This window comes from Leuciscus leuciscus (assembly GCF_965113295.1).
Source record: "Leuciscus leuciscus genome assembly, chromosome: 18".
NCBI classification, from domain to species: domain Eukaryota; kingdom Metazoa; phylum Chordata; class Actinopteri; order Cypriniformes; family Leuciscidae; genus Leuciscus; species Leuciscus leuciscus.
This window is the reverse complement of record NC_138742.1, coordinates 26246139-26272559: the sequence shown is the minus strand read 5'-3', so window position 1 is coordinate 26272559 and position 26421 is coordinate 26246139. Positions and strand designations below refer to the sequence as shown.

At 38.0% G+C, this 26421-nt stretch overlaps 1 protein-coding gene across 7 annotated transcripts in view; it reads left to right on the top strand.

Moving 5' to 3' along the window:
- The window catches only part of nav1a (neuron navigator 1a), a 148037-nt gene that overhangs the window by 106601 nt on the left and 15015 nt on the right, over window positions 1–26421 (top strand). For 4 of the 7 annotated variants that reach the window (XM_082144964.1, XM_082144962.1, XM_082144965.1 and 1 more), the window contains exons 7-18: window positions 1810–1948; window positions 5873–6170; window positions 13100–13859; window positions 15078–15509; window positions 17582–17623; window positions 17745–17884; window positions 18618–18797; window positions 20154–20206; window positions 20978–21001; window positions 24009–24086; window positions 24602–24685; window positions 26028–26066. In XM_082144964.1, coding sequence (XP_082001090.1) covers window positions 1810–1948; window positions 5873–6170; window positions 13100–13859; window positions 15078–15509; window positions 17582–17623; window positions 17745–17884; window positions 18618–18797; window positions 20154–20206; window positions 20978–21001; window positions 24009–24086; window positions 24602–24685; window positions 26028–26066 — 2269 coding nt within the window. The remainder of the gene's footprint in view (window positions 1–1809; window positions 1949–5872; window positions 6171–13099; window positions 13860–15077; window positions 15510–17581; window positions 17624–17744; window positions 17885–18617; window positions 18798–20153; window positions 20207–20977; window positions 21002–24008; window positions 24087–24601; window positions 24686–26027; window positions 26067–26421) is intronic. The other 3 variants (XM_082144966.1, XM_082144967.1, XM_082144968.1) reach the window with 3 other exon arrangements.

Sequence of the window (26421 nt, the reverse complement as noted above, 5' to 3'; positions counted from 1 at the left end):
CAGATAAATTGAAGAAATGGAGTACTTTAGTAATCCAGCACAGTAAAATAATCTACTGTTTAATTCATAATCACTCCGGAGAGCGATGAAAGTGCTTTATTTTAATGTATGCAAAAACATAATCTGTCCTCTCTTCAAGAATGTGTTGCTTCCATCGCTTAGCTTTTGAAACTCAATAACACCCAGAATTACTTTCATTTGGATGTGCACAGATATAAATGAGTATTTCAGTTACAGTAGATAATGTGAAAAAGGTGTTTACAATACGAAGGATTCAGATTAATACAGACATATGCCAGATGTCTTACTCTGAAACTGGAATATTAGCTTGATCGGGTTAATGTGTTTACATCATGATACATAATCAGAATATGACCAAATTTTGATTAACATAAGAATATTCATGTGCATGTAAACTTGGTCATTGAGATGTATCAGTGTGAGAACACCATGCCTGAATCAAACTCTGTCTTATTAATAACCTGCTACTTACATTATTTTTTTTTTTTCCCTGAAGGCCACTAGTTAACAGGGCTTGACATTACCTTTTTTTTGCTCATCAGCCACTGTGGCGTGTGGTTTTCCAAAGTTAATAGCCACTCAGCATTTTCACTGGCCACAATTTTGACATCGATGCCATGGGGGAAAACTGCCATATAGATATTTTTAATATTATCTCATAATTTGCCAGCAGGTATATTAGGCTGCTGTCACTTTAAGACGTGACGCACAGATCCATTATACTGTTACACATGCATTTTCTTTCTCAACTATTTATGTTTTCTTAAAACAACTGACTGTGTTTACGTGAATACTTGCCAAGAGACCGGCATTTTGACATTATTTTCTGTGTATTTGACTATTTAAACGCAATAAGCAGCGAAAATCTGCGGGAAGGAGTAAAATTAAACGCCGAAATTCAAGCCCTGTGTAACACCAACAGTATTTATCCGTAGCAAATGAAACGAGTGAGTGAGGGGAGGCGGGTTTGTGTGTCACTCGCTGTCGGAGAGATGAGAGTGTAAGAAAGTGCAGCGGGTATCGTGTGTCTATTATGTGGGTTATTTGAAGCATTTCAGATGTTTCAGGATCGATATGTATCGAAAAATCTATTTTTGACAAGACTTAATTGCAGTTAGCTTATTATTTCAGATGCCTACAGACTACAATTGAAAAATGTAAAATATTTATAAATTCAACCTGCCGAAGTGAATGCGTTACACGCCACTGCTGAAATGCACATGCATTTGGCGGGTGTTAATGTCAAGCCCTGGTAATTAGTATTAATCTCAACAAAACCAGGCATGATTTATATTTCATGACCATTTTCCATCCTCTATTTGAATTATCATGTCTGTTTTTCACACTGTCCCTTTAAAACCTCTATGTAAATGACCTCTGTTATGATTGGCTGACATGCGTGTAGTGGCGTAGTTCACATGGCAGGCAGAGCTGTTGAATCCTAAGTAGTTAAATACTAAATACCTCATGATATGTAAGCGTGCACATTTATGGTAATGTGCACACGATTGTGATAGTTGTCATTATCATAATAATTTCTGAATGACCTGTTTTTGCACTTTAGTTTTCATAAAGTCTAGATGGACTGGTGAGGGTTGTGTAGATCAATGTTCTACATAGTATTTCTTCTAAAAGAGCAAGAAAAAAAAAACATGTTTTCCAAGATAAGTTTCTTTTAAGCAATTAATTAATAATTTAACTGCTTTGCATACGACATTAATAATTCATCATGACCTGATTATGACCTGGATCAGTACAGTGATGGTATTTCTTATGTTTTTTTTGCAGTTGGGATGAAAGCAGCTCCATCAGCAGCGGTTTGAGTGACGGTTCAGATAACCTCAGCTCAGAAGAGTTCAACGCAGGCTCCTCCCTCAACTCCCTGCCAACTACTCCCATTGGCTCCCGCCGAAACTCTGCCATTGTGGTAATTCACTTCTTATTGGATTGAAATATTGCTCTCACAGTCTGCGTTTCTGCTTCAATGTTTGTCAGTTTTGCTAATTTGTGACACACGATACTGGATCAGTCGAGCCTGAGCACACAGTACTTACTGCTAATGGGATGAATGTGTTACAAACCACTAACCGCTTTAGAGAGAAGGAGTGCACACTGACTCAGTCAATACTCATCTGAAACCTATCACTACATAGCACAGACAACACAGTTTATCCCACCCAAAGACACTGATGCGACTCTTCCCTGGCCAAGAAGTCTTCGGGGAGTTTCTGGTTTCGTTCTCAATGATGAACTCCCATGTAGTGTTATGCACTCAATCCTCAGTGTGTGAATGTGTGTTTGTGTTGGTTACGATTTGTTGAAGACCACACTGCTTACTGGTTTAGTTTCAGCCATTCAGGCTACCTAAAATCACTGTTTCTTGGCGCTTTGAGAAACATTTGACCACGTTATTATTGTTACACAGTCCCACAGCGACTGTTTTCATTTTAAATGTCATTACATTGGTCAGATCAGACACCATGTTTTAAAGAATAGTTCACACAAAAAAGAAAAACTGTATTCATTTATATGTCGATTCAAACGTGACTATTGTTTCTTTTTGAGGGGACTTATGAGAAGCTATGAGGTACAGTCAAAGACTATAGAATAACACAAGACGAGCATTAGCTTGATCCAGCTGGAAAAATTTTGTTTTCTATCACGATTGAAGTGTTTAGAAACGTTTCAAATGTGAAATTTTATCGTAAGCTTGGTAAACAGTTTTGGAGAATTTGATGTTTCCCCATTCAAAAAGTTGTTTCAAAGATGGCCGCCGAATGAAATTACTTGTCTTAAAGGGACTTTGCTACAGTATATGTCGATCCTAAAATATAGCTAAATATATATTATACCTTTCAACATTTTTGGGGTCTGTCTGTAAGTCTCTTCTGCTCACCAAAGCTGCATTTATTTGATAAAAAATATAGTAAAAACAGTAATATTGTGAAATATGAATACAATTTAAAATAACTGTTCTCTATTGTAATATATTTTAAAATGTAATTTATTACTTCGATCAAAGCACCATTTTCAGCATCATAATTTCACATGATTTTTCAGAAATCATTCTAAAATGCTGATTTGATGCTCAAAAAACATTTATTATTATTAGCAATGTTGTAAACAGTCGTACTGCATAATATTTTTGTGGAAACTGTAAAACATTTTTTCAAGATTTTCTGATGAATAGAAAGTTCAAAAGAACATAACAGCATTTAGTTGATCATTTTAATGCATCATTTCTGAATACAAGTATTCATTTCTTAAAACAACAACCCTGACCCCAAACTTTTGAACTGTTATATATTTCCTAGAGTTTCCGGAAAATATGTGGACCGTAGAGCTGAAAGCAGAAGTTATACACTTTACTTTTAAGACAAAAAGGCATAACGAATCAAAATTATTTTTACATAAAGAAACTATCTTCTAGAAAGCAGTCAAATAAGCAGTGTAAACTGTAAGGACTGTGTCGCTCTCATCCCGTTCTAAACTTATACCTTTGCTGGACCCTTTCAAAATCTTCTCCATCAAACAGATCTCAATGTTCTTCTACACCCCCCTCAGACTTTCCCCTCCTCTTCAGTTTATTGTACTCATGAGGAACAGTCCACGGCTTCTTTCTTGATCTGACCCACACGGCTGTCTTTGCCAGAAGAAGGAAATGACATGTCAACATCACAGTTATACAAACATCGAAGTTCAGACAGGTTTAATTGGTGAAGTATGTGAGCTTGCCCGTAGCCCATCATTCCTAAGAAGGGAGCAGACATTCCTCAAATGACATCAACCTTTCACAAAGGCTTATTTACATTTAATAAAGCAGGTATGCCCCTCCACTGAGCTTCTCCTTAAGCCGGACATGGTCCATTAAACCTGGGAACATGGTCAGACTCACTCCTCTCACTTTAAATTACAAATCAATTTCACAAAGTTAAGGAGTTGTTAAGTCTTGTTAAGTGTCTTCATGGTTTTATTACTTTATTGTTTGGCAGATAATACAACAGTCTTAAAAGTTGTAATTCTTTCATAAAGCTCATTGCTATAATGTAATATAATAGACCCCCAATATAAAACATCTAAAAACCATATAAAATCAAGATTTTCTTGGCAACACTTTATGATAATTTTAAACGGAAATATTAAACATTATCACATTATATAATGCGTAATATCACACAACTTTTCATATCCTATACCATTCAAAAGTTTGGATTCAGTATTTTTTTTAAAGAAATTAATACTTTTATTCAGCAAGATTATTCGGATAAAATTAATCAAAAGTGACTGTAAAGACATTTATAATGTCAAATTTCTATTCATCAAAGAATCCTGAAAAATAAGTTTTCACAAAAAAATATGAAGCAGCACAAATGTTTTCAACATTGACAACAATACATTTTTCTTGAGCATCAAATCAGCATATTAGAATGATTTCTGAAGGATCATGTGACGCTGAAGACTGGAGTAATGATGCTGAAAATTCAGCTTTGATCACACGGATAAATTACACTTTAAATATAATATAAAACAGTTATTTAAAACTGTAATAATATTTCACAATATTACTGTATTTTTAGTTTATTGTTGATGCAATAAATGCAGCCTTAGTGAGAAGTATTCTCTAAAACAAAAAATATATAAATATACAAACTTTTGAAGAGTACTTGAATTTACTTGAAGTGTTACCAGTTAACTAGCCTTTACTTTACCATGTTGGTTTCACTTCTGCATTGCCTGACTAAAAAAATAATCCAAATTAATTTCCCCGTTCACTGTGGTATTGCTGATTGAAAACCCTGGAAATCTGATAATTGAATGCAAATCAAGTTTAAAATGAAAAGTAAAAAATGTATGTGCTGATATAACGCTCACACCTTTATGTATAAAATCAAGTAAACCAGTGACAATGTGAAGCAGAAAGATAGAGCCAAAAGTAAACAGACTGCCGTGGAGAAGAAACACTGCTCTGATGTTCTGATGTGTGTCAGCGTGTGTTACTTCTCTTCTTCTCTTCCACGGCTCATGTTGGAATGTGACCACAGAGCATCTCATAAAGCAGAAATGGACTCTGAAACTGAACTTCCATGTTTGGTGTTTTAAACTGACGTTAAAATACTGTTTCTTCCCCCCTCATCGTGTGCTGGTTTTAGAGTCCTATATTATGTTAAACTACTTTTTTTTCGACAAACAAACACGCAAAACTAAAAAAATTACGTTAAAAAATAATAAATTAAAGGGGTCATGACATGGATATTTTTTATTTTAATATGTTCCTTGAGGATCACTTATAATGTTAATAAAGATTTTTTCCCAGCAAAAAAACAACAAATATGCTAACACTTTACAATAAGGTTAATTATTTAACATGTGTTAGCCTCATGTCCCCCTGAGACGAGAGATTTCTGTATTGCGTGTCTGGAAAAAAACCCTCAGATGACGCAAAAATTGTCATTTTGCGTCATCAGAGGCTTTTTTGGCCAGAGGCGAGAGACTACAGCCAGTAGGAGGAGCTCGTTCTGCATGTTCTCAACCCGCCCATAGGGGGATCTCACGATAAAACGGCGTCTTTTCAGTTTCGAGTCGACTAGTAGCCTAGTTGTATCATTTCTTCCGATCCTGCCCTCTGTAACCGGTAGGCGTGGCTTGGGAGTGGCCTCGTAGGGCAGCGAAGCAAGTGCATTCTGGGAGTTGTTGTCTTTCATCCACATGAGCCAAAAATAAATTTTCTCTATGCATAGAAGGCACCAACTTCTAAAATAATTCACATTTCTACTACATAAATGACCCAATTTAAATACACATTCATCTTTCCAGTGGTGAAATATCCCTTTAACATTGACTCTCCCCACAGCTGCGCACCGATGCAGAGAAACGCTCGCTGGTTGAAAGCGGCCTCTCCTGGTACAGCGAGGAGGGGAAGGCTCAATGCCGGAACGAGGGAGTATACGAAACGGGCAGCCTTAAGGCCGAGTCATCCAGCAAGTGGAAAAAGAGCAGATCGCAGGATGACGCAGCAGTCAAGGGTGAACTGAGGAAACCGCAGACGCTCGGCCACCCGCCCAGCGGACTGAAGAAGAGCCGAAACCCTCCTGTAGGAGTGACCTCACCCATCTCGCACACCTCACAGAGCATGCTCAAAGTGCCAGGAGGTTAGTGATCTCACACACTGACATACATAAGCTGATGGTATGGAAACACACCCTAAAACATGCAACACATGTCTTCAGTTTATCATCATTCCTGATGTTCCAGCCGATAAATCTTCCCAAACACAGCCATAAATTAACTAACGAACAAACTGGTCACATATTGCAATAAAATGAATGCATATATGTCTCTTGGTATCAGATAGGGATGCAATAGGCTATATATCTCACTAGCTTTTTTATTTAATATTTAAAAACAATATGATTTAAAAACATTATTATTAATATGCCTATTTAAAAGCACTAATATTTAAAAACATTGTTCTTTTTTTCTTTTTTCTAAATGGATATGCATTTTTCATTAATTTTATGATTGATTCTAGCATTCGGTGTATGTTTTATTTTATTTATTTAGACAAAATAATAAGGAATTTTAATATCAAATATTTAATATAATTTATCAGCCATAACATGAAAATAATGATCAACTTATCATGCAGTATTAATATTTAAAAGCACTAATAATTTAAAAAACATTGTTAAATATATATTTTTGTAAATTTCTAAATAAATATGCATTTCTCATTGATTTTATGATTGATCCTAGCATTCAGTGTGTAGTTTTTTATTTATTTGGACAAAATAATAACATGAAAATAATTATCAGCGTTTCATGCAGAATTTGAATATAACACTAGTATTGAAGAAAATTTGTAGCAAGTTCACGCTTTTGATTTGAAATTATTACTTTTTTATTTCTAATTTGAAGCTCAATCTCAAAAGGTCTAAATTTGCTCTCCATGTAATTTCATTGTGGTCTAGACAAAACAATCAAGATATTAAAGTAATCTCTTTGGTGATTTAAAGTTATCGTTTGAGAGTATTAGGTGACCTTTGAGTCAACAAACCGTGAAGTGATTACAGAGTCCAGTACCAATGGCTTTGACCTCATCTAGAAACAAAGGCACTCTTCTTATCTGCTTCATCATTGAATGCAGTCCTCTGTCTCAATGGCAAAATCAGTTGATGGCAGTTAGTGCTGGATCATTAGATCCAATGCAGAGCTCCAACAAAGCCTGATTCTGCCGCTGGCATGGGGAGAAAGAGAACGAGAGAAAGACGCCCTGTTCGGCTCAGTGCTGGAGTGGAGGGTTGGCACCAGGTCTCGCCAGCTGTTGTCCTCCACCCGGGCAGGGGGGTTGGGTAGGGACATGGTAACAGCTCTTGAAACCCTAAATCACCCAACACCACCCAGTATTCCTCTTCTTGTGAATACATCACCCTCTCGGATTGGTTAACACCCTGTTAAGTCGCCTTTGCGATTTACAACCACAGATTGAATGCTTTAAATCAAAAGAGCTACAAGAAACCAGTTGATTTTTTTCCCGGACGTTTAATGCCACTTTGCGCCTAGATATAGATAGATAGATAGATAGATAGATAGATAGATAGATAGACAGACAGACAGACAGACAGACAGACAGACAGACAGACAGATAGATAGATAGATAGATAGATAGATAGACAGACAGACAGACAGACAGACAGACAGACAGACAGAAAGATAGACCGACAGATAGATAGATAGATAGATAGATAGATAGATAGATAGATAGATAGATAGATAGATAGATAGACAGACAGACAGATAGACCGACAGATCGATAGATTGATAGATAGACATACAGACAGACATACAGACAGACAGACAGACAGACAGACATACAGACAGACAGACAGACAGACAGACAGACCGATAGATAGATAGATAGATAGATAGATAGATAGATAGATAGATAGATAGATAGATAGATAGATAGATAGATAGATAGATAGATAGATAGATAGATAGATAGATAGATAGATAGATAGATAGATAGAAAGAAAGATAGACCGACAGAGTAAATGCATTACATTAAAAGAGCTTCAAGAAACCATTTTATTTTTCCTTGTGTGTTTAATGCCACCTTGCGGGGGTCTGTTTGCCATTTACAATAAAGCGAGAGACACAGTGGGGAACACAGCGTTTATGCAGCTGGACCTGAAAGAGACCATCTGGATGCTGTACTGTACATGTTGGAAAATAAACCCATTTATCCCAAAAGAAACACGTCATGATGTCACTTTAATGAAAGGCAGCCATGTTTATTCTTTCATTCAGTCAGTGTGTGTTGACACGTAGCCAGCACGTCAACACTCGCGCATATGTCTGCCATTCATGCGGCGTCCAATGCGGTCCAGCTTTCAAACGCACAGAAGAGGATGAATGACAGACTGATGAAATTTAACCAATTGCACCCAGTGAACTGCGAAACTCGATCTGCTTTATTCAGAAAACACACTTTAGATGTTTTCTCCCCAAATTACACAGTTTCAGTGAAGCTGTCATGTCAGCTACTACAAGCAATACGTTTTCTAGAGAAGCCTACCAAAAAATGCAAAAGCTTGTTCTGTTTAAGAGTGATATTTTATTCTAATAGCTGGTTGTTACTTGCAGTGTGACATCGTGTTATTCTTGCTGCTGTAGGTTATGATTATGAATTAGAATTGAATTAGGTGTCATCCCAACAGTTTGCAGAACACGATAGAAAACAGGAACAAGATATTTCTGTTGTTCCAGAGTGAAGATTTTGTTTTAAATCCATTAAAAAACATGATTCTCCCTTATAATTTTCCATGATGCCAAAGTCAAGTCAAGTTTATTTGTATAGCGCTTTTCACAATACAAATTGTATCAAAGCAGCTTCACAGTATTAAATTAAAATAATACAACAAAGTTTGTTTCAAGAGGAATTTATTGATTGATAAAATTAGATTAAATATCCCCAAAATATCCCCAACTGAGCAAGCCAAAGGCAACAGTGGCAAGGAACCGAAAAACTCCATCAAGTGACCTAATGGTGTCCTAAAACTCCATCAGGTGACCTAATGGAGAAAAAAAACCTTGGGAGAACCCAGGCTCAGTCGGGGGCCAGTTCTCCTCTGGCATTTATGAGCTAGAGGACGGATTGTAGTTTGATCTGTAGGATTATATGAATCCTAAGCAAAACGTCTCTACAATAAACTTCATATTTGCATCACTTCCTGTCTTTTATGAAAGAGTTCATCGATACAAAATGCAGCGACTGCACCAGATTCAAATCGATTCATGATGAGTTTGAAACTGATCCGCGAGTCTTTTTGAGTGATTTATTAAAAGAATCAGTGTATTAACACTTGTTTATCACATTTGTCTGTCTAAAACTTTTGTATATGCCATGATTGGACAGAGAGAATAAAAGAATGAACGTTGTCAGACGAACCAGATGCAAGCAGAACTGCGAAAACTGGCTGAATGCTTTAGTGAAGTGGTTTGTCCCAGAGACAGTGGAGCACAAAAGTAGTCATTAGTCTTTCAGCGAGTGTGCAGACGTTACCGAGCGGCAAGCCAAACGTCTGTGTCAGCGCTATCTCTCTCTCCCTGTGGACAGACGCTGTGATTGGACAGACCGAAGGCACGAGATGGCACTGGAAACATGATTATACCCACATGTTGCAACATAGAGAATTAGTTCCAGCTTTTATTCAGTGTTGTCTTTATGATTTACCATCCACTGGGATTGGATCTCACATATTCCATATTTGAAAAATACAGTTATATAATTGGGAACCTCTATCCCTGTCATGCGAGATGTGTATGAAATAGAGCCTCATATACTGGGAGAGAAATGAGCCAATCAATCTTATTTATGGGATCTCGTTCCTCAGACTTCACTCCGCCTGATCAATCCCATTGCTGCAGCACGAGCTGATCTCATGGATTTTATAGGCTGCGGTAAAAGAGACCCGTATTTAAGCACACATCACTGTTTTAGGCCGAATCGCTTAAGTGGATGAATCACTTGTTTTCTGAAGTCTCTTGTGAAGCATGCAACTGCTCTCCTGCATTCAACGATTCACTGTTTTGAATCTTGTTTGTGAACTTGTTCATGCCTCATTCATGAATGAGGATCTGCTGATGCACTGAGTGCGTGTAGTTCATTCTTCATACGAGTCTCGATTACAAGGTGATACATGAGATTGGAGAATTGTGACAATAGGATGCAGAGGATGATAATTAACAAGAACAAAAGGTGTTATTGAACTCTTTTTGTTGCCGTTGTTGTTTTTTTACTGAATCATTTGGACCACTTATGACACACAAAATATAATCGTTGCCACCTACTGGTGTGATGATGCATAACTTGCAAAAAGGGTAAGTGAACGAATCAGTCAATGCATCTGAATGAGTATTCTCATTGAATCAATAAAAAGACACGACTTAGTATTTTGCTCAAGCTGAAAATAAACTTGAGTTTTTACACATATGCTAGGGTATGTGTACAAAGCGCATGACGTAAATGTATACATTTACATATTCAATATACAAAAGTACATTTACAAAATAATACATTTAGCTTGCACATGTGCCGTGAATTTTTCTGAACTTATTAATTTGGCCACAAGGTGGCAACACTGGCCCCGTCTTTTCCCCGTGTTTGAATAATGCTTTGTCTATATAGTAAGCAAAACACAGTGTGTAAAAGAGTAGTATCCGAATTCAACTGATGCCATAGGTCACATGACAATGACAAATACAAAGTTCTGTCAAGAAACTCTGGCGCAGACTGAGAGGTCCTTAAAGGGATACTCCACCGATTTTTCATATTAAACTATGTTATTCCCTTAACTAAGATGAGTTGATACATACCTCTCTCGTCTCAGTGTGTGCACTCAATCGCTCTGTCTTGCGGCGAAACTTTGTTAGCACTTAGCTTAGCCCAGTTCATTCAATATGGGCCAAGCAGAGAAGCTACCAAACACCTCCACGTTTTCCCTATTTAAATACAGTTACTCGCGTAGTGTAACTCGACCTAGGACGGTGACACAAAACAAAACGTTGCGCTTTTCTAAGCGTGTAAAATGGATAACTATATTGTATGGCGGAATACCATAGCAAGTGCTTGTAAGCACTTCGACTTGGCGCAGTAATATCTTCACTAGAGGGAGCGGGGGCCGGTGAGAGGATTTTTCACGAGTGAAGATATTACTGCGCCAAGTCGAAGTTGATTGAACAGCTGATTGGTTCCTGTTGTATCAGTAGCCAATGAGCTCGCTTGTTCAACTTGGTCAGCATTTGCAATTTCAGTGAGCCTTCAAAAACCCTCCACCTTCCCCAGCTCCACCTGTATAGATCTTCTGTGGGTAATTCATGTATGCTATACTGTACAGCAGAAGCATGTCTTACTTGCTCACAGCAGTGAGTCGTGTATGTATTGACAGTAGCAAGTACCGTAGTAAGTTATTCGCACAGTAAGTTGTTATTCGAATGTTGTCCCGTCTTAGTATTGCGTTAAATGATACTTTAGAGTAGTGCTTTAGAGTAGTAATAGCTCACCTCTACTCAACAAACCATGTGAGTATGAGGGGGGTTACTTTTTTTATTTTATTTTTATCCCGAACCCTAATTATGAGTAATAGTATAAGTAATAGTATAATGAATTTTGCATTAGCAAACACTGCTAATAACAGTCAAATTCTGTGTGTCAGGGAAATAGATCTTAATTATGCCACATTGGACTGACACGTTGTTATTCTAAGACAAAATCTTGTATAATAAGACCATGTTCAACGCAAAGTATATATTTTGTCGTACAAGCCAGCCGTCACAGTGATGTAGTATCAGGAAGACAAATTACATCTATCTCCATTCCTCTTCTCACAGCTGTATCTCTGTCAGTTTGATAGCTTAGTGGCCAGACTCTTTCGGTTAGCCATTTTTCCCTCCCTGTCCAATTTTTCCAGTTTCCATTGACTTTCTCTCTTTTTCTGTTTCTGACTCACTTTTACTGTTTACCTCCAGTCTAAACAAACGTGTAAAAAATTTGTCTTGCCCCCCCTTGTATCCTTTGATACAATCATGCTAGAAGTTAATCCAGTCATAGCCTGCTAATGGCCTACATTATTCCAACTCAACATATTTCTTTTCACATCTAATCTTCATCTCAAGTTAATGTCAGCTGTATTTACTTGTGTTGGCCGTCGTCCTGGGTGGCAGCAGTGTGAGTTACAGCGCCTCGTGACATGCGGTATTTCACCGTTACGCTATTTTTATTTGTTGTGCGGTCTGCTAATTGAGCCGTTTAAATGTTTAACCTACTCTCGCAAGTTTTTTCGCATACCGTGGATTGTGTTGTTGTAGTAAAGCCAATTTTCAAGTTTGCGAACAGTCTGTTTGGTGTGTTTTCCCAGTCGTCCAGAGATCGAGTCACGATTGGCCCTGTTTTTGCCGCATATTTATAAATATCTCTGAGAGGATCCAGATGGCCATCAGGGTGGGCTTTTCAAGTTCACCCATTTCATGTTGTCAGGACAGTAACAGTTGTGCCGTAACCGCTCCCTTTGTTTCCTAAATAGCTCTATGACTTCAAGGGTCCTCTGTTAAAGTCAACGTCTTAAATATTCAAGCAGCCTGTCATGTTACAGTTGAGTGAATTGAAGTCAGCAGCATAAGCAGAATGATGGATTGCATCCATGTACTGCATTATTCTAATGAAGCAGCTTTTGTGTGTGTGTGTGTGTGTGTGTGTGTGTGTGTGTGTGTGTGTGTGTGTGTGTGTGTGTGTGTGTGTGTGTGTGTGTGTGTGTGTTGCACATACATTGTGGTGTTAAATTAAGTGTAAAGTTCCGGTTAGAGGTTGCTTTAATATCTTTCCTAGTAAACTTTGCACGATCTCCTCAGCGCCAAAGATGCAATTTAGTGAACTAGATTATTTCACTCAATTAATTATCTGAATAAAATGTGAGTGGTGCAAAACTCATGAGATCTCTTCTCTCTTGGTCTGATGTTTGTAATAATTCTTCTTGATTATGGTAACTCATGTCTGATTGTGTTGATTTGTGTTTGCCTGCAGTTCCAAAGAATGATCAGCGAGTCGTGGATAAAGCCAAAATGGCGGTGAAAACATCCGGATTACAGCGCTCCAGTTCGGATGCAGGGAAAGATCGCGGTGAACACCGGAAACCTCCCTCCGGTCTTGTCCGTCCCTCTGCCGGCACCACAAATTCCTTTGGTTACAAGAAAACTGTTCCAACAACCGGCACTGCCACTGTCCTAACAACTGGTGGAGATTCTGCGATTGGGAACAAAACTCCTAAAACCTCTGGTATCCCGGTGAAACCCTCTGCTGGTGGTGGAGTTGGAGGACGAAAGACCAGCCTTGATGTATCGATCTGTGATCAAGGCTTCATGGCTCCGAATGCACGCAACAACATCCAGTACCGGAGTCTCCCAAGACCCGCTAAGTCCAGCACCTTGAGTCTGACGGGAGGACGGCCGGGCGCTCGCCCCGTCAGCAGCAACATGGACGCCGGTCTGCAGGGTCTAAAAACTGTCCCCACCCCGTCCAGACTGAAGGAACCAGGCAGTGGGAAGAGCTCCCATCGGGCCAGTACAGGAGGGTACGGGCCAGTCAACCAGACGGACCGTGAGAAGGAGAAGGCCAAAGCCAAGGCGGTGGCGTCTGACTCTGAGTGTTGCGGAGGGGGATCGCTGAAGAACGGCTCATTGACACCAACACAGAGTGCGCTGGAGCCTCCTTCCAAACTACTGGGACTTCGGCAACCATCCAGCCTGGGGAAATATTCAGAGCTGCCCTCTCCCAACTCCCAGAGGTGAGAAAAACCTCCTTCAGTATCTTAAACCTCACATCCGCTCTTATTGGCCGGGGTTTGCACTCCTTCTTTCAATGATGGAAAAACAACTTGACAATGACTACTTGAAATTTAGCAAAATGACAATTCATCTATGCTAAAACGGTACCACTTTACAATAAGGTTCATTAGTTAACATTAGTTAATGTATTAAATAACATGAACTAACAATGATAAATATATTTGTTACAGTATTTATTAATCTTTGTTAATGTTAGTTAATACAAATACAGCTGTTCGTTGTTTGTTCATGATAGTTCCTAGTGCATTAACTAATGTTAACAAATAAAAACAAATAAAGTTAAAATAAATATATAGATTATAGATTAATAAATGCTGTAGAAGTATTGTTCATTCTAGTTCATGTTAACTAATGTAGTTAACTAATGTTAACTAATGAACCTTATTGTAAAGTGTTTCCGCTTAAACATTTATAAGGTTTTGATTTTGGTATAATGTGTGAGGGTGTGAATTTTTACAATTTTAGGAGTTTTAGGAGAATCACTTGGACCTTTTGACTTGCTAACACAAAATGTTAGCAAGCAGTCAATACATTTATATATCAAAATTAAATTCTCAAATACTGACATTTATTGGCTAAAAATGAATTGTTATCATTGTTAATTAAATTTAGAATTAAATTTAAAAAAAAATGTGAATTGAAATTAGCCTGACATAAAATATAAAGATTAGATTATTAGATTAGAAATATTAGACTTTAAAAAATTTAAAAAAGTCATTAAAATAATTAAAACTAAATATAGAAATATATATTAAAAAATTACAGCATATACATTTAAAAAAAAATAAGATAAAATTGAAATGAAAACTGAAATTATAGAAATAAAGGCTAATTCAAAACATGAATAAATACTGAGGTAGTGTATAATTTATATAAAAATAACCTAATGCCAGATAATGATATAAAATGTATAAATTATTTCTATTAATTAATTAATTCTTAATTTTTTTATTTACAATAAAAAATGTAAATGTATCTTAAATGTAACTTGAATCTTTTAAAGTTTTTAAAAATTTTTTTTATTAAGATTTCATTAATAATCACCTATTTAAATGTTGTTTTTTTAATTATTTCATTTTTGTCACTAACTCGCATTTGTCATGTTATTTTAGTGTGTGTCTCATTTTTAATTAATCTCTGTATAATGGGATCCACAGGCCATCCAGTGCCAGATCTCTACCTAAACCTGCTCACCTGGACAAAGTCAACTCCAACAGCCTGGACTGTGGGATAATCAATGTGGAGGACCAGCTTCCCCCCAAAGTGCCACCCTTCTCCAAATTACAGGATCTTTCAGGAATCAGCAGCTCAAGCTGTCTGACCCCCAGCCCGGCTCCCATCCTCAACGTCAACTCCTCTGAATGTTTCTCCAGCGCCACCGTGGGCCGAGGGGGCAGTGCTGGTGGCTCTCCCTCGCTCTACCCCCGCCTCTCCGGGCTGCACCGTAGCATGGAGTCCTTGTCTCTACAGATGAGCGTGTCTCCAGCAGGGGGCAGCGTGACGGAGCCCAGGCCCAGACATGAGGACAGAGGGACGCTTGGTGGCTGGTCAACTGGAAGCAGGGTCTCACTTACTCTCACGACTGACAGGTGAGGCCGTGTCCAGTGATTCCTGCACCTCCTGTCTGTGATCACATGAGCTATGTTAGTGTAACTCCTAAATGCTAACAAAATTAGCTTTTAGCATATATACGCATTTCAATTTGACAGTCTTTTGCTTTACGATTAAATAGCCCTTAAATATTTAAGACTCATCTCCCACTCAGTAGCTTATGCATTATTATTATAATTTTTTCAATGAAAGGCTCTCTAGAAAGAAAATCTCCCTCCCTGCCAAAGCTTGATAAATAAACATGGACTAAAAACTATAATATAATATAATATAATATAATATAATATAATATAATATAATATAATATAGACATTTGTTTCTATTTTTTTTTATTTAGTTTACAAAACATATGCATATGCATGTGTGTATATAATGTATATAATAATTACATTTAAACAGTATATTTTATTTGTGATATAATTATATTATATTATATTATGCATAATTACTTTATTTTAGATGGAAATTTTTAATTAATTGAATTTCATAATTTAAAAAAATAGGAAAATGTATAAAGGTATTATAATCTGTCAATTAAAACTAAAATAAGAATTAAGAATCATCAGTTATATTATATTATATTATATTATATTATATTATATTATATTATATTATATTATATTATATTATATTACATTATTTAGTTCATAACTTTGTTTTAAAACAAACAAGACTTTTATGAGTTTATCTTCATCACATTTAAAATAAATAAATAAATACATAAACAAACAAACAAACAAACAAATAAATAAACAGCAGCCCTTCCATGTAAATGAAGTTCAAAGCAGCGTCTAAAAGCATCCCAGTCTTCCTGTTACTGAGATATTTTCACCACAAGGTTCACGCCGCTCTCTGCCACCCGTGGCCTCTCTGTTTTTGTGCGGTCTCCTTTATAAAAACCCACCGCAAAATTGTTTTAATGCTTGCTTAGTCAGATTAAAAGCTGGACAATAGCTCACGACCTTAATGTGGCTGATTATTTTTATTGGGCCGCCACAGAGCTGAAGGGCTAATGGGGGTCATGTGTCTGAGGCAGGAAGTCTATCATCTGTTTAATTTGCAGTGACTCTAATACCGTTTCTATTCAGCAACTCATCTCTCTCCATTACAGCTCTTATCCATTGCTCTCTTCATCAATTTCTTCACTATGGAGTTATTAATGAAGACTCTGCTCTATCTGTTCCTCAGAACTGTGTGTACGGACAGAGCAGAGCAGTTTGTGGTCAAAAAAATATTTTGACATGTTCTTAGGAAAATTGTACTACAGGAGTAGTGCCACAATGGTATAGCATTCTATGGGTGGTTGCAAGCCCATTTCTATAGTGTTTTAGCAGTTGTTAGCAGTTTGATTACTATAGGCTGTGTTAGCATGTTGCTATAACGTTGCTAGGCTGTTGCTGTGGTGTAGTAAGTTTAATGATACTTCACCACCTGTTTTGTTGACTGCCATGCAAAAATCATATGTCAGATCACTTCTAAAAGTAACAGCTCATGGTCTTTTGTGGCCGTTTGAACACATTCGACCACATGAGCGTTTACACTACGAAAGCAATCCGGTCGAATGTGTTATCAACTACCTCTGGAAAAGGTGGAAAGTGGACAAGCTAAAAACGTTTTAGACCCGTTTTAGTTTTTAGCGTCATCCACTTGTGATCCGACCGACCAAAACACATCTTAATACCAGGTGTAAACAGGGACAATAAGTCACATGATTTGGGAATCATTAGGTTTAGCACAACCGGTGCAGGGCAACTTCACACTGAAGTTTAATACTTAGTGTTAAGTAATCTTCCAACACAGAGCCACATCACAGCATTTACATTCATACAGCACATTTGTACTCCGATAACATGCACCCAAAATTAAAGGCAGAACAATTGTCTATTATGTTAGATTGTATCTCTGCTAATTATCCTCATGCCTGAACTACTAATTGCTCATTTTGCTTTACAGATTTCTGTGATCTATTTTTGGAGTGTGATCTCTTCATTTCCATGCATAAGTGTCCTGTCATTTGAATAATGCTCTTTTTCTCAAATTTTTCTTTCAGCTCACAACGGGACAGAAATACTCTCCCAAAGAAAGGCTTAAGGTACTGTTCATTTAACTTTACCTCCGCCGTCCTCATTACGGCGCCCCTCTTAATGGGACAAACGGTTTGATCCAATGCAGTAAATCCATGAAACTAATGTCACACCCCCATTTCCCATCAGCCAGCACATCTCCTTGCAGGCTGAGGAGGACAACAAAGAGAGACGCCACTCGCACACCATCATGAGCTTGACGGAGACGAACAGTCCGCCACAGTTCCCTTCACCCATACTGCCAGGAAAGATGCCACTGACAAGCATCAGTAAGTGTCTGCACACTTCCACAGCATTAACCCTCATCCTTCCTTCGTGTCCTGTAACAAATCCTTCCCTCGCGGGTCAAAATGACCCGAAGCCCTAAAATTTTGTACAAAAAATTCCGGGTCAAAATGACCCGAGGGAAGGATGAGGGTGAACTCTGATGATATATTTGTGGGAAATAATGAAAGGCGGGACTTGATTTTCTTTCCACCAGGATTCAGTTTGCTCATGGAAAGGATATATACTGTATATTAAGTTAATATGGTTCATTTTGATTCCTGTTTTGCATCTCTGTTTGCTTTAAATCGGGATGAAACGGAAGTTGCGATAGGGTTTTCTTCCCTATTGTGACGTATATCCGAGCGAAACAAGAACAAATGTAGGGTGAGGCTTGATTTCATCTATAGGGAATTGATTGAATGGTTGTGGTTTGCTATTGGTGGATCTCAGGTGAGTGACATGTTATTGTCCCACCCTCACGCCAGTAAACACATCATCAGAGAAGAGATGCTGCAAGAGGGAGGGGAAGTTATTTTGATTAAAGATTACGAGGCACATTCATTGAAAAAAATAACATTATGCACGGATAAATCATTTAGAATAAATACTTAAATGTTCCAATATTGCATAAAAAGATGCATCCCCACCAGGCAACATGCAGGACACCTTTCTCCACTGTGCCTTGATTTATATCATAAATAAACACTGGCTCCCTCTGCTGTCTGTTATGTGCAGTGACACCCAGCCCCACCTCAGGAACGCCAAGGATGACCAGATCCAACAGCATTCCCACTCACGAGGCCAGTTTTGATCTGTATCAGTCCTCACCGCTGGGCAGCACCCTATCACTCGCCGAGCGGCCCAAGAGCATGATCCGATCCGGCTCCTTCAGAGACAGAGATCCCAGCGATGACGGTGAGACTTTGGGTTATATGGTTCAGTCTACATGGGGGTGTACTTTGAATCTCAGAAGGGACAAAACATTAGCATTGTCCCTTTAAGTAGTAAAGCCCAAAGTATACTTCGTTTTTTTTTTTACGTATGCACAGCTGTACACACAGCCTGTCAAAGTATACTCTTCCAGGCTGCGTCCGAAAGGTTATAAATGCTGCCTTCGGAGGATGCATTCCAAAGTAGGAAGGCATCAAGAAACGTCCGAATCCAATGTTAGCATCACTTCCTGTCTCCTGAGGTATCTTCATTTGATCGATTTTTAAAGGCAGCACAGAAGTATCCTTCACTGCCTTTGATATCCCACAATCCTGTGCTTTCCATTCTGTGACAGTTGAGCTAGAAAATAAATAAATAAAGATGGCATCATTCTGAAAGTTGCGGTTTCTGGTCAGTTTCTATGTAAATGTATGTTATTGACCAACATTTTCCATTTCTGATGTCATTTCTATCGAGAAAATACTATTGTAGTAATTAAATATTCGCTTAGTTTTCACCAAATCTCTCTCTTTTGCGCTAGATCACTAAACCATTACGCTGCATACGAAGTCATTGCCTGATAAGTCAGCGGCCTAAGTGTCTCTTCCATTTATTCAGTTTTTTTCTTTGACTATCTTGAAAATCAACAGTCCTGGGGCACTGTCGCCACCTTGTGGATAAAGAAATTAGTGCAAAACAATTCAATGTCATTTGCGATCTGCGCATACAGAGTATTCGTGGTTACAAAAACCGCGCTGCGCTTGGACAGTATGTGTGTACTGTGCTGATGATGAAATTCACGAAAAGAATACAGTATGCAGACCCTAATGTATGCATAAATAGTTAAAGGAATAGTTCACTTAAAAATGAAAATTCTGTCATCATTTACTCACGCTCAAGTTGTTTCAAACCTGTATGAGTTTCTTTTTTCTGCTGAACACAAAGGAAGATATTTGGAAGAATATTGGTAACCAAACAGTTGATGAACCCCATTGACTTCAATAGTAGGAAAAAAAATACTATGGAATACTATGGAAATCAATGGGGTCCATCAACAGAATTTTCATTTTTAAGTGAACTGTTCCTTTAAGTATACTTTGGTCTTCAGTGTACTGTAAGTTCCTTTGGATCAAAGCATCTACTAAATTTCTTTATATGCATTTTCTAACTATGTTTGTGCTAAAAGTTAGCTCTGTAAGCTGGATGTGACTCTACAAATAATAAAACACAATACAGGACATGTACAATAAATAATCAATGTAACCTATCCCGTGATTTAGCTATTTTAGTGTTTTTAAAATCACACTTTTTCTCTTTCTGTCTCTCTTTGTCCTGCTGCAGTTCATGGCTCAGTGCTCTCTCTGGTGTCTAATGCCTCCTCCAACTACTCCTCGGTAAGTATCCCAGCACTTTTTCCCCCTGAACACGTGTCATACGGCGCTAGACTCTCACGAGTGCAGCTCGGTCTGCTCCTGCTGATTTATTAGAGCCTCACAGCAGGGACACTAGTAGAAGCTTTCTCTGCTTTCCTTACTGAAAATGGAGTTGTTGAACTGCTGCACATGACATAGGTGCTGATGTGATCTATTGGTTCAATGAAGAACTGGCCTGTTTTTGTACAAAAAATTAAGATTTACGCAGTAGTATAAACAACTTAAGTTTGATATATATTTTTCATTCACTGATTCCCTCATAAGTAATACTACTTATTCTCAGCTAATTAACCCAATTGGCCTATAAATAGTGAAAAAAATGCATTTGATGGCATTCCTATCTAGGGCTGCACAGTTAATTGAATAAAATAAATTAAAATTAAAATCAAGTCTAGAATTTAATAAAAAACATACTTTTAAGTTCAAGTAAAATGTGAATACAATGTTTGTCACCAAGTTTCAGGTCAGCTGAAAGCGGTCTCAATTTAGTTCACACAAGTGTGATCACACTTTTTATATGTAATTAAAATTTTTAGCTTGGATATTTATCTAACTTTATTATATTGCATTCAAAAGCAAAATATTGTCAAACTAATTTGACCAAATCGTGCAGCCCTGTTCCTGTCTTAGATCTTTTTCAGTTGAATTTGTGTTTTTTCATCACTATTGACTTCCATTTATTCAGCTTCTTACTGTCTCTCTGCCGTTCTTTTCTTCCGTGCAATCTCTCAGGCGGAGGAGAGAATTCAGGGCGAGGTGAGTGTCTGTCTCTCTCGGATTTTCCCTCTCCGTCATCCAGAAGTTAAAGATTGTCATATTTATAACCTGTTTTTGTAATACATGTTCTCAGAGATCATAACAGCTAAAGTCAGCTAATGTCAGGTGCTGCTCAATGGCACAGCATTTTAAGTGCCCCTATTATGCTTTTTCGAATACTGCATTTCATGTAGAGTGTAATGTAGCTGTCTGTGAATGTAAAATGGGCCATCTGACTAATCAGAGCAGAGTAGATCAATCACAACAGACTGGACCATCTGACCAATCAGAGCAGAGTAGACCAATCACAACAGACTGAGCCATCTGACCAATCAGAGCAGAGTAGACCGATCACAACAGACTGGGCCATCTGACCAATCAGAGCAGAGTAGACCAATCAGAACAGACTGGGCCATCAGACCAATTAGAGCAGAGTAGACCAATCACAACAGACTGGGCCATCTGACTAATCAGAGCAGAGTAGACCAATCACAACAGACTGGACCATCTGACCAATCAGAGCAGAGTAGACCAATCACAACAGACTGGGTCATCTGACCAATCAGAGCAGAGTAGACCAATCACAACAGACTGGACCATCTGACCAATCAGAGCAGAGTAGACCAATCACAACAGACTGGGTCATCTGACCAATCAGAGCAGAGTAGATCAATCACAACAGACTGGACCATCTGACCAATCAGAGCAGAGTAGACCAATCACAACAGACTGAGCCATCTGACCAATCAGAGCAGAGTAGACCGATCACAACAGACTGGGCCATCTGACCAATCAGAGCAGAGTAGACCAATCAGAACAGACTGGGCCATCAGACCAATTAGAGCAGAGTAGACCAATCACAACAGACTGGGCCATCTGACTAATCAGAGCAGAGTAGACCAATCACAACAGACTGGACCATCTGACCAATCAGAGCAGAGTAGATCAATCACAACAGACTGGACCATCTGACCAATCAGAGCAGAGTAGACCAATCACAACAGACTGAGCCATCTGACCAATCAGAGCAGAGTAGACCGATCACAACAGACTGGGCCATCTGACCAATCAGAGCAGAGTAGACCAATCAGAACAGACTGGGCCATCAGACCAATTAGAGCAGAGTAGACCAATCACAACAGACTGGGCCATCTGACTAATCAGAGCAGAGTAGACCAATCACAACAGACTGGACCATCTGACCAATCAGAGCAGAGTAGACCAATCACAACAGACTGGGTCATCTGACCAATCAGAGCAGAGTAGACCAATCACAACAGACTGGGCCATCTGACCAATCAGAGCAGAGTAGACCAATCACAACAGACTGGATCATCTGACCAATCAGAGGAGAGCAGACCAATCACAACAGACTGGGTTATCAACAGACTGGGCCATCTGACCAATCAGAGCACAGTAGACCAATCACAACAGACTGGGCCATCTGACCAATCAGAGCAGAGTAGACCAATTACAACAGACTGGGCCATCTGACCAATCAGAGCAGAGTAGACCAATCACAACAGACTGGGCCATCATTGGATGCAAGTAAACCTATTGTAGAATACCTAAAAAAAAAATTTGAACCTTTAAAATAGCATAATAGGGACATTTTAATAACTAACATACCACTAATTCATAGCCATAAACTGCCATTAGCTGTTCATAATGCTGTTATGAGATTTCTCTGCTGTGTTTTTGTCAACTGATGTTTCATTCAATCATTCAAGGAAATGAGTAGCTAACCACGTGTTGGTACTCATCATTTCCTCCATGTTCTGTGTTTAATAACTAATGTGAAGGCATATTCACATCAGATGGGATAAAACAAACACAACAGAAAAATATTCACAAGCTGATCATGACATCGGATATCTAAACATTTATTCAGCATCCAAACAATTCAGAAAATGACCTTGCTTCAGAAAAAAAAGGTTAAGTTTAAATAGTCTAATTGCAATAAATTGCTAAATTGTTGTCATTTTATATATCAAATCAGATATCTTTCATTTATGTTAATAAAAATGATAATAACAAAATATTTAGCATCCAAACAATAATAAAATAAATAAATAAATCTTTTCAAATGAAAAAAAAAAAATATTGCAATATGATATTTCAGATTTGACACATTGCATTGTCTAGTTTTAGTATATTGATGATGTCATGATAATAATATTTTATTTTCCTGGTGGGAATACGCCTTTACCGTTTCATGAGTCTGTCTACTTGATCTATGGATGCAAAAGGAATGTGTCTCACCAAGTTACTTTTCTTTTCCCTGGAAAAAAATGTACTTGGTGAAGTTTTGCATTCCAAGCCTAATGGCTTGAAGTGAGTCTGATTACTCATTGTGTGTGTTGTTCTGGTCTGGTGTTCATCATAGTATGTGGATATACTCACCATTTGTCTTTTTGTTACCTTCAGTTGCATGTATAGAATGTATCAGCCCACTCCATGTAGAGATAACATAAACAGACACAGTTGCTATTGGGAGTGCTAAATATCATCCGTCTCAGTTTTCCAGCAGCTGCAGCGAGCTGAGATTCCTGGAGCTTCATCGGCTCATTCTGGCTTTAATACTTTCATTTAGGAAAAACAATTTAGAGATTTATGTCAAAGTAAATAATGTGATCATTTAGAGGAATAGTTCACCCAAAAATGAACATTCTGTCATTATTTTCTCACACAATGACTAACAATATCCTGTAACGACAATCCTGTATGACTTATCATAAGACTTCAGAAATCTTGTCATATGGAGTACTTTTATGATCTTTTTTTTTGAGCTTTGGAGCTTGAGAGCCCTCGATTTTTGCGATCACTGCATGGAATAGAGCAGACTAACTTCCTAACTTGTTATACGGAAGAAAGTTGTACAGGTTTGGAACAACATGAGGATCAGTAATAATGACAGAATTCACATTTTCAACCTATTCCTTTAAATTGAATGCCACTTTATTTTCAAATGATCTGTTGGTTAACAAGTATGTGTGTTTCTTCACAGCAAATCCGTAAGCTGAGGAGGGAGCTGGAATCTTCACAGGAGAAAGTGGCCAATCTGACCTCACAGCTGTCTGCTAATGTATGTGCACACCGTCAAACACGGATAAAGTTAAAGATTAGTACATGTATACTAACTGTTCAAACGTTTGGGAATTAACAGTTATTTTAAATTGTAATATTTCTCAGTAATGCTGTTTTTACTGTGTTTTTGATTAAATAAATGCAGCTTTGGGGAGCAGAAGAGACTTCTTTCAAAAACATTTAAAAATCTTACCGACCCCAAACTTTTGAAAAGTAGTTCTGAAATATTCCAAACATTCAATTTATTATTTAAATGCAGTCCGTAACTTTTTTTTATTTTTTTATGTACAAAATTGATATAATAAGCGAGTACATCATCAATCCATTTTCCAAACCGTGTTTTTGTCTAATCCTGAATCACTACGGTACGCTTATAATAAGTGTTTATATTGGGACTATTTTAGGCTGGTACGAGTCGTACCGCAGCAGAGTAGCCCAGTACCTGCGTGACTCGTCATGGACATTGTAATGCAATTCAATATTTTTTCTCTCTCTCTCTCTCTCTCTCTCCAGGCGAACCTGGTGGCAGCGTTTGAGCAGAGTCTGGCCCTCATGACCTCTCGACTCCAGTGCCTCTCTGTCAGTGCTGAGCAGAAGGTACGATAGTCATCCTAAAATACACACAAACTCCTGATCAATCTCCACCACCGATTAATTCAAAGAAGATGAAAAACTGGTTTATTGGTATAACAGTTAAGGCCACGATGACACACCAAGCCGACGTAAAAGAGCTAGCAGTGATGAAGCAGAGTGTGTTATCACCTCGCGTCAGCTGCGTCTCGGCCAAAAAGCTGCGCTCGAACACACCAAAAGGACTACAAGCGCGCTTTCATCACTTTTGCTTTTATTCTCAAAAGCTGAACAGCCAATCAGAGTTCTCTGTCTCATCGACATCGCCAAAGCCGACAGACGCAAATTCAACAACTAGGGATGGGCGATATGGCCAAAATCTTATATCACGATATGAATAATTATATTTCACGACACATAACGATATATATTGCAACATAGTTATTTTTGCTATACATAGTTATTTTTGATACCATTGAAATTTCATAATTTTTGTCACCAATTTCTATATTACAATACTAGCCTTACCTATGTTAAAAAGTACTCTCAAGCTTATTGAAGAAAAGTAAAGAGTTAGTGATAAAATAAGAACAAATAAACTAATAACAAGCAATAGAACAAAGAAATGTACCTACCTGAAATAAGAAATGCTTGCCTACATACAGTAAATTGTATAACGTAATCAAATGTATAAAATAACACTGCATATCTTCACTGTGTAATTTAATTTATACATTTATTCTTAAAGTGAGACAGAAGTGATTCAGTCAAGAACATTGAGAGATTTTCTTTTTTGCATTAACATTAACATTAATTACACAGACAACGCGGACGGAACAGACGGAACACACACATGCATTTTCTTTCTCAACTGTTTATGTTCACTTAAGAAAAAATGAGGATACTCGCAAAGGCGGCCATTTTGACACATAAGTGTGTGTATTTGACCCAATAACGCAACAAAAAGAACTCAGTTCAGTACTCGTCCGCTCTATGAGAAGCGGCTTTATGTGCGTGCGTCTCTCAGACAGCGCTGAGAAACAGTCCCTCAGACCGTCGGCTTGGTGTGTCAGGGCCTTTACAGCACTAGCATTCATATCATGATGAGGGAGTAGGACCATTGAGCTGCCAAAACATTATAGTTCTGCTGATTTCATGTTTTTATATTTTTATATATTATGTATATGTATATATTAGTGCTGTGAAATTAATTAATCGCGATTAATCGCATCTAACATAAAAGTATTTGTTTACATAATATATGAGTGTGTATATATACAGTATATACATATTATATATATATGTATATATATAAAATAAACGTGTGTGTGTGTGTGTGTGTGTGCGTGTCTGTTTATATATACTGTAGCGGGTTCCTGAGGGGAAAAAGGAGAACGGACACGAGAAAGTGAGTTCAACCCAGAGGGTGTATTTATTTACAAGTGAGCAAATGCAAAGAAAAGTAGACCAGTGGATGCTTGACTGTAATCCTCAGGTCCGTGTCTCCGTAAAGTAGTGCTTCTTTTGGTGTTTCCATTGAGAGTGTCTTCATGGTCTGGGTGAGTGAGGGTGAAAGTCTGCTTGAGCAGACAGTGTTCAGTCTGTGTGGAGGTCTGGCGGCAGAGAGTCCGTAACACCAACCTCCTGTTAATCACTCTCTGGCAAAGAAACAAAATGCACAACAAGCGTTCGTTTCAGTTGAGAGAAGAATCTCTACCTCTTCTGTCTCTGCCGGCGCTAGAAGATTGACTGAATGCCATCAG